We start from the raw sequence: 9199 nt of genomic DNA on the forward strand, positions 1-9199 counted from the left end.
GGGCCCTCTACTAGGAGGAAAAGATGGGGGAGCCCCCAAAGCTTGGGAGCTGCTGGAAGACGCTGCCGGGAAGAAGGGGGGGATAGCTGATGCCCCGAGCCACCTGGCCAGGGTGCGGCGGACAAAGAGGAGGGGCCTCGCTCGCCACTTCCACCTCCCCCCCCACACACACCTCTTTCTCCGCAGCCACTCAGGATGAGGGTTCGACCCTGCCTGCCCGCGCTGGGGGTCCCCCGCCCGGCCCGGGTCTAACTGCCCCCGCCCCCAGGCCTCGCCCGACTCCCCGGACCCCAGCCAGCTCCCGAGCCCCAGGATGCGTTGAGCTGCCAGGGGGCTGAGGCCGCGTCAACTACATGCATGTCCCCCGGGGGCAAGTTCGACTTTGACGACGGGGGCTGCTACGTGGGGGGCTGGGAGGCGGGGCGGGCACATGGCTACGGCGTGTGCACCGGGCCCGGCGCCCAGGGAGAGTACAGCGGCTGCTGGGCGCACGGCTTCGAGTCACTCGGCGTCTTCACGGGGCCCGGCGGACACAGCTACCAGGGCCACTGGCAGCAGGGCAAGCGCGAAGGGCTGGGCGTGGAGCGCAAGAGCCGCTGGACATACCGCGGCGAGTGGCTGGGCGGGCTGAAGGGGCGCAACGGCGTGTGGGAGAGCGTGTCCGGCCTGCGCTACGCCGGCCTCTGGAAGGACGGGTTCCAGGACGGCTACGGCACCGAGACCTACTCCGACGGAGGTGCGGGGCCCGGCCCACTGTCTGTCTGCCCATCTGCGCCTCCCCGTCGGCCCTTCCGCGGGTGCTCTCCCCATCGCCCCTCTGGCTGTCCCCCATGTGCCTCCCCCATCGATATGCTCCCCACCCCCCACCTTTCTGACCACCCCGTACACACACACACACACACACACACACACACACACACACAGGCGCGCCCGCCTCCTGTATCTATCCCCAGGGTGCCTGCCCCCACCCCTTCCCCGTCTACCTGTCCCCTACCCTTCCATTATCTCCCTTGTGTCCCTGTCCGTGGCCCACCCCTCCCTTGTCTTCCTGCCCCTTACACCTCTGCTCTCCATGTCCCCTTGCACTTCCAGTCAGCTTGCCCCTCGTGATCAGTCCTGTTTGCTTGCCACCTGCTTAACTTAAACATCACTGCCTGCCAGTCCCTCATACCTCTGGCCTGTCTTTCTGCCACTCTTTTTCAGACAGCCTGGCACTCCCACGTCCTCTCTCGATCCCTCATACCGCTGTTGGCTGGCCTCGTGTGCACATCTGCCTATTCCACTGTTCTCCTGTCTGCCCGTCCCTCACACCCCTCGAGCCCCCTGTTCACACACCCTAGCCTGCCTGATCTCACTGCTTCCCTGTCTACCCATACTGCCCAAATCCGCGCATCTCCTGCTGCATGCCTGTCTTCACTCAGCTCTTCCGCAAACACCTTTCGACCCAACCTGGCCCGTCCCCAGCCCTCTCCTGACCTCCCGCACCTATCACATTGGCTTCCAGGAACGCTTGGGGGCTGGGGTGCAGGGAGGAGCGGGTCCTGACTCTTCTCCCACCCCACCCCAACCACAGGCACCTACCAAGGCCAGTGGCAGGCCGGGAAGCGCCACGGCTACGGGGTGCGCCAGAGTGTGCCCTACCATCAGGCAGCGCTGCTACGCTCGCCACGCCGCACCTCCCTGGACTCGGGCCACAGCGACCCCCCGACGCCGCCCCCTCCCCTGCCGCTGCCGGGCGATGAGGGCGGCAGCCCGGCCTCGGGCTCCCGGGGCGGCTTCGTGCTGGCGGGGCCGGGGGACGCTGACGGCGCGTCCACCCGCAAGCGCACCCCAGCGGCCGGCGGATTCTTCCGCCGCTCGCTGCTGCTCAGCGGGCTCCGGGCTGGCGGGCGCCGCAGCTCCCTGGGCAGCAAGCGGGGCTCCCTGCGCAGCGAGGTGAGCAGCGAGGTGGGCAGTACGGGGCCCCCGGGCTCCGAGGCCAGCGGCCCCCCTGCCCCAGCGCCGCCGGCCCTCATCGAGGGCTCGGCCACTGAGGTGTACGCTGGAGAATGGCGCGCAGACCGGCGCAGCGGCTACGGCGTGAGCCAGCGCTCCAACGGGCTGCGCTACGAGGGCGAGTGGCTGGGCAACCGGCGGCACGGCTACGGGCGCACCACCCGCCCCGACGGCTCCCGCGAGGAGGGCAAGTACAAGCGCAACCGGCTGGTGCACGGGGGGCGCGTCCGCAGCCTTCTGCCTCTGGCCCTTCGGCGGGGAAAAGTCAAGGAGAAGGTGGACAGGGCTGTCGAGGGCGCCCGTCGAGCTGTGAGTGCTGCCCGCCAGCGCCAGGAGATCGCCGCTTCCAGGTGGGCGTCAGGGAGTGTGCAGAGGCCAAAAGCTGCTCTAAGGGGAGAGGGAAGACCTGGAGGGCTACAGAAGGGCCTAGATCCAAGGCCTGGCCCTGGTGAGAAAGAGGCCTGGGATCCCGGGCATTTAGGGTTTTGTTATCAGAGGCTACAGGTGGATGTGGGTGTAACTGTGGGTAGTTGGGTTTTTGAGACAAAGGGCCTAAGACAGTAAGTGCGTCTCATTGTCTTTTATGGGGATGTGTGTCTGTGAAATTCCTTGGTGTGTGTGTGTGTGTGTGGGAAGAGCAAGAGTGCTGCCTGGAGCAGGTCGATAAACCTCTTAAAATAGGGACATGTCACTAAAATAGGGGCATGTCACTAAAACAGGGACATGTCACTAGTCATCCTCCTCCTGCAGTTGATCCAGCCTCCAGGCCTCAGGCAGGAGCAGCAGGGGCCTGATGAAACATCAGCCAGCCCAGGGCCTAGATAGGGGTGTCCCTTCTAACCACACCCCAGCCTGATATCATTTGGACCTTGGGCCTTGGGGCTGGTCTAGCTTGTATGGCTGTCCAACCCACCTGAAAAGATAGTCTCTCCCAGCTTTGCCTCCTCTACCTCCCTCTACCCAACTGATAAGATCTCTAGAAATTTGTCTGTAAATGAAATTTTTTGTCTGTAAATCAGATTACATTTCCATGCATCAATTTTAGGCTATTTAGATAGCCTTGCTATCTAAAGCAGTCCTGCCCAATAGAAATTTAATGTGACCAATTATGTAATTCTAAATCTTCTAGTAGCCACTTCTAAATAAAAAGTAAAATTGTGAAATTAATTTTAATATTATATTTTTATTTCAACCATTCTATCCAAATATTATCATTTCAACATGTAATCAATATAGAATTATTAATGAGATATTTTACAATTTTTTTGGTATGTCTTTAAAATCTGTTGTATCTCAATTCTTTTTTTTATGCTCATTCTGTTCTACATATATAATCAGTAATTCACAATATCATCACATAGTTGCATATTCATCATCATGGTCATTTCTTAGAACATTTGTATCAGTTCAGAAAAAGAAATAAAAAGACAACAGAAAATGTATCTCAATTCTGAATAGCCACATTTCAAGTACTTACAAGACAAATATGGCTAGTGACTACTGAATTAAATAGTGCAAATCTAAAAGAAGGCAAAATTCCATTTGTAATGAGATTCACAAGCCCCTGACTTATATTTACATTTGTATTTTTATATATTGGACTTTCTTTTAAAAGGAGAAGGGTATAGCTGAGGGTATTTATGTTTAAATTTGAGACTGTTTCAGAGGGCTTTTGTCAAGATACGTACAAATGTGCTCCAGTGAGTTTGTATAGTGGATGGCAGTGTGTGTTTGTGCATGTGTGTGTGTGTGTGTGTGTGTGAATATGCACCTGAGCTAGAAAATGTGCATCAGTAGATCTATTTGAGTGTCTGGGTGGTTAGAGTGCAGGGTCTTAAGCCAGGGAAGGGGTCGGGGTGGGGATGGGCATAGCACCAGGGAACACTCTAAGCTAGAAGGGAGGAGGGATGTGCAAGAAAAACTGATTTCAGTAGCTAGAGATTCAGGCAGTGAGAGGAGGCTTTTTGGTCTCCCAGCATCAGGCCTGGCAACGCTGATTGGCTGCTGGTTGCCATGGAAACAGCAGAACTTCAGCAGCAGGTGCCTCTGCCAGGTAGCCAGGGCCTGGCCTGACGCCTGAGCACAGATTGAGTCTAATGCCTTGGATTTGATCATCCATACCCTCCTTACACAAAAGCACAGGCCCTAGTCAGTGTACCAGTTTCATGGCTAGCAGGGAACACAATGCAACCCAAGGCTATGATCTTCGTACCCGGCCCCAAATCCTGGCATCAAGTCAGTTTCAGGACAGGGCTGGTCAAGTAGAGTCTGAAAGCCCTAAGACAGAGCAGGGTCTTCGATCACTCCAAGCAGGTTCTGAAGTTCCTTAACGCATCAGGTGGGGAGAGGAGACTGACCATGTTTCCCCAAGACACATAAATAAGAAGTGCACCTAAGACAACAGTGGATATCACCAACCTTCCCCCCATATCATACCTACCTTCCCAGGCCAGATAAAACAGACCCATGGCCAGAGAGGGGTTCACGGGTCTTAATCCATTCAAACTCATGGCAAGTACATCTTATTACCTCTATCTCTGCTCCTTTGTGCCTCACCTTCACTGAGAATAACAGAACTAATTTAATGACTACAAGTCATCTATAATCAATAGCAGAGGGTGAAAGAAAAAGGAAAATCAAGGAAGCATCTGACATCAGAGGGAGAACTGAGAAACAACAATGGGGAGACTAAAGAGTTCCAGGAGATGTAATCACAGTGAGAAAGCAAGCATATTAGCAGGGAGAGGGGAGAGCAGAAAAGGAAGCCTCACTCTTTTTCTAGGTCCACAGCTCAGAAAAGGATGATAAGGGGCAGAGGAAAGTGGCAGTGATAGAGTGGGGAGAACAATGTGATAACAGAGGAGACCGAGGAAAAGCAAAATGTGAAATTAGCATGTCAGGAAATCTGTACAGGACAAAGCAGGGTCAACTAATGAGGGATGAAGAGGTAAGAGGATGGGAGGCAGAGGCTTCTACCAGAGGAGAAAGCGTGGTCCTGGACAAAGCGTGTGAGGGAGGTGCAAAGCTGCTGGGGGTCAGATCCTAAGGTATAGGAAAATGCTCTGGATCCTCCAAGAAGGTATGTGATCCCAAGGGTCTGTGAGAGGAGTTGATAATAAAAGGAGGTACCAAGAGCCAAGAGGTCACCAGGCACAGTTTGTGAGCACCAAGCAGATGCAACTGCAGAAGGATATGCTAAGAGAGTGAGGTTTCAGTTGTCACAGAAAAGGAAGTAGGACAGGATTGGAATAACAGAGGTGAGGGAAGGGGCTGGCCCCTGCAGCTGGAAGAATGGAAGTGTTACTACAGGATATAATAGCTGAGGGGTGTGAGAGGAGCAGGAGAGTGTGATGACAACCAGCACAGCACAGCACAGGTCCAGAACAGTAAACCAAAGGAGACCTGTCCTGGACCAGCTGGAGAAGGGAAGTGGCTGGCAGAGTGTAAGGAAAGGTGAAGACTCAAAAGGTGGTGAGCTCAGATCAGGGGGATGTGATATGGTGGGGACATAGAGGATGGGGTTGGAGCATCTGACCAGGGGTAAGTTACAGTGGGGAAAAGCCTGCTGAGTCCCCATCCCTGGGACCCGACAGGGCAGCAGACGCCCTCCTCAAGGCAGTGGCAGCCAGCAGCGTCGCCGAGAAGGCTGTGGAGGCAGCTCGAATGGCAAAACTGATAGCCCAGGACCTGCAACCCATGTTAGAAGCCCCAGGTAAGGTGTGGGCAGTCCAGGGTGGGGGAGTGATCTCCCTGGGGAGCTGGAGAAGTTGAGAATACCTCTAGGGGAACTGGGGATAGAAAAAACCAAGGGATGAGAATCCAAGGAGACAGAGGATGGGGATCACGCCAGGTTTGGGGAGTGGGACAGGGAACATGTAAAGAAGGAAAATAGGACCAGAGGTACTGGGAACTAGAAGTGCAAAGCTGTATGCCTGGGGATACCAAAGTCCTGGGAGGTGCCAGGTCAGGGGAATAAAGCTGTAGCTTCTCCAGCCCTAGGTCAGTTACACCCCCTCTGATTCACAGTTCTTCCTGCTCCAGGCCGTAGACCCAGGCAGGACTCAGAAGGTTCTGACACAGAGCCCCTGGATGAGGACAGCCCTGGGGTGTATGAGAATGGACTGACTCCCTCTGAGGGCTCCCCTGAACTGCCCAGCAGCCCTGCCTCCTCCCGCCAGCCCTGGCGACCCCCTGCCTGCCGGAACCCACTGACCCCTGGAGGGGACCTGGGTCCCTTCTCCAGCCCCAAAGCTTGGCCTGAGGAGTGGGGGGGGCCAGGGGAGCAGGCGGAGGAACTAGCTGGCTACGAGGCTGAGGATGAAGCTGGGATGCAGGGACCAGGGCCCAGAGACGGTTCCCCACTCCTTGGAGGCTGCAGCGACAGTTCAGGAAGTCTTCGAGAAGAGGAGGGGGAAGATGAAGAGCCCTTGCCCCAGCTGAGAGCCCCAGGAGGCTTTGCGCCTGAGCCCATGGCCACTCCAATCCTGAGAGGCTCATCCTTGAGGAGTCCTGATGCCGGGCACCTGATGGAAGAACTCGAGGAGCCTGCTGCAACCGAGAGGCCTGTCCAGCCGGTAAGACATTCTCTGACCCCACTTTGTGTGCTCTTGAGTCTCAGCTCCCTTACAGCCTCTCTTCTCAAAGCCTTCCCTCCCACTCTTTCCAGACCTCTATCTGATCCCCAGAGAGGCTGTGATTTCGACTCAGCTTCCTTTATGCCCACCTAGTCTCAGATCATATGCCCACCTCAAAAAAAAAAAAAGAGAAAGAGGGAGAACTTTGAAGCTGGAAGAAACCTAGAGACCTTCAAATCCAACTGCCTCACTTGACAGATGGGGAAACTGAGGCCCAGAGCACTTAAAGTAACTTGTGCAAGGTTAACAAACTAATAACAGTAGAGCCAGAACGTCTTTCCCTGTTCTCCTTTCGTACCATTTCCAGTTCCCAATTTCCTACTCCACCCCCATCCCCACCTCCGCACTTTCTCTCTTTGGCGTCCAGAAATAAAAAAGGAAAAGATTGTTCCCTCCCTACCATGACTCTCCCTCCCTCTCCTGGGAAGAAGGGAAGTAGGAAAGAAGGCAGAAAACCAGGCAGGGTGGGGTTTCCCCAGAACTCTCTACTCTGATTGGACCTCAGCCTTCTGTTTCCTAGCAACCAGATCCTCACCCCTTCATCCCTTTCTGCCTTACCGCAGTAAAGGCTGCTGCTGCCTACATCTGCTACTAAGGCTGGGCTCCTTCTGCCTGGCCACGTGATGTGATGTTGGGGAGATGGGAAGGGAGATAAGGAGGAAAGGCTGTCTCTGCCTTGAGGATGCCAGGGGGAATTGGGGGCTGGCCTGAGAGAAAAGCGGTACTTTGCAATCCAAAACAAAGGCCTGAGGTCCCTCTGATCTGGCCCCTGGGAGAGGGGGCATGTTGCCTGGGACCCTTCAGCTTTGCCACCTCAGCCAGGGCCCTTGGGCTGAATAGCTTTGCCCGCAGGAAGGTGGGACTTAGAGAGCTGGACCTGGTTCTCAGGGACTGAGCCTGCTTCCTTCCTCTGTCTCTCTAGGGAGCTGCCAACCCTCTGGTGGTGGGAGCTGTGGCCCTCCTGGACCTGAGCCTGGCATTCCTGTTCTCCCAGCTCCTCACCTGAGGCTACTTCCTGGCCTAGTTCCGGCTTGGTTGCCGCCTCTTTGCCCCTTCGACCTGCCTTTTTTCTCTTTTCTTCTTCCTGGTCACTTTTTCTATCTTTCTTTCTCTCCTCCCTTCCCTTTCTTCTCTGTCCCCCCTTTGTTTTTGTCTCTTGCTTTTTCTTTGTCCCTCTCTTCTTTCAGATGATCTCACTTACTCTGGATCTGTCTCTGTCTTCCTCACTCCCTTCCCCACCCAAACCCTTCTCTTTCTCTAGATTGTTTACATATGAAGGGCTTTTCTCTCTCAGAGTTGTTCTCATCTCTGAGATACACAAATATAAGTCAGACCATTGTCCCCATGCCCTCCCCACTTTTCTTTAGACCTTAACTTTGCTGAGGGTGGGAGTCTGGTGTCCTAAGGAGTTTCCTGGAAGCTGAACTGAAAAGAAAAGAAAGTGGGTAAGGGGTGACTGAATGCTGGGCTAGACACTGGCTGAGCTGCTGTCACTCCCTGGCCCGAGGGGCCTGGTGTCCCTCTGAGACCTAGTGAAAACCTGGAGGAAGTGCAGTGTCCACCTCTTACCTTGGAGCACCTTATCTCACCTCCAAGCTTTGAGCTAGGTTCTTGCCTAACTGGATCCTTCCCTGAAGGAGATATGGGAAGTGAAGTGTGGAATGACTCCCTAGCATCTTCCTCTTTCTTTCCTCAACAGTCAGCCCCTCGTCCAGCTTCCTATGGTGGCATGCCAAAAGCAGTGTATAAAGGAACAAGAAATATCCAATGCAATGAAGTCCACTCCCTCCCCCCAAAAAACTTCGCCACTGAACTTTCCCACCCTTCTATCCCCCTAAAAGTTTATTTGGTTGGTCTGGACTCACTTGTGGCCTTTGATTAAATTCCTAAGGGGCCTGAAAATGGCATTTCTACCGCAGAGGGTTAGAGGCACTTGAGCAAGGGCTCCCCCAACTTTGGCCGGGGGGGGGGGGGGCATTCTCGGGGAAGGAACCAGTCAAAATTACACGGAGCTCACAGCGCAGTAGAAGCTGTGACAAGTTTAGTCGTTTCCAAATGGGTTATAGCCCTTCCCCCATCACATCAGAATCTTGTGAAATGGGAAAACAACAGGAGGGGATCAAAGAAAGCAAACCCCTCACAGGCTTTCCAGGCAGAGCAGAGATGGGCGTCAAACACAAGGTGTGAGGTGAGTGGAGAGCCCTGTTTGAGGCTGCAGCTGATCCCTGGTACCAGCTTTTCCCCTGGGGGGCAAGAAAGGAAGAGGGGACTGTAGGGTCCCTAGGGGATCTTTTCCTCCCTCTCCTGCATGAGGCAGAGGCAAACTGCCTGCCAAATCCCACCCTCAAGGAATGGCCTTGCCTGGGAATGCCCACCACACATCCTGTCTTTTTTTCTAGTCAAACTCTGTTTACTCCTTGGCCTGCCCTCTTCCTTCCTTCCCTCTCAACCTTTACTTCTGATTTCTATTTCATGGAATTTGGGATTGAAATTAAACTACAACAGTGCCGCCAACACAAGTCTTGCAGGAAAAAAAAAATACAAAGAAATTTAACAAAAAAATATATTAA

The 9199-nt window shown here is 54.4% G+C and overlaps 1 protein-coding gene across 1 annotated transcript; it reads left to right on the plus strand.

Moving 5' to 3' along the window:
• Positions 1-357: 357 nt before the first annotated feature.
• Positions 358-9169, plus strand: JPH4 (junctophilin 4). Its single transcript, XM_077127161.1, has 5 exons — positions 358-736; positions 1574-2345; positions 5589-5707; positions 6037-6569; positions 7552-9169. Exons 1-5 carry the CDS (start codon positions 358-360, stop codon positions 7633-7635), a joined length of 1887 nt encoding a protein of 628 aa, XP_076983276.1. The 3' UTR covers positions 7636-9169.
• The last annotated feature ends 30 nt before the right edge of the window (positions 9170-9199 follow it).

This window comes from Tamandua tetradactyla, chromosome 14, assembly GCF_023851605.1.
Source record: "Tamandua tetradactyla isolate mTamTet1 chromosome 14, mTamTet1.pri, whole genome shotgun sequence".
In the NCBI taxonomy this organism is placed as follows: domain Eukaryota; kingdom Metazoa; phylum Chordata; class Mammalia; order Pilosa; family Myrmecophagidae; genus Tamandua; species Tamandua tetradactyla.

What these genes read in the sequence shown, in the direction of transcription:
- JPH4 (XM_077127161.1), top strand. Translation starts at nt 358, where the DNA reads ATGTCCCCCGGGGGCAAGTTCGACTTTGACGACGGGGGCTGCTACGTG. An exon ending in ACCCATGTTAGAAGCCCCAG is followed by an intron (nt 5,708 to 6,036) that starts GTAAGGTGTGGG and finishes TTCCTGCTCCAG; the next exon opens with GCCGTAGACCCAGGCAGGAC. An exon ending in CCGAGAGGCCTGTCCAGCCG is followed by an intron (nt 6,570 to 7,551) that starts GTAAGACATTCT and finishes CTGTCTCTCTAG; the next exon opens with GGAGCTGCCAACCCTCTGGT.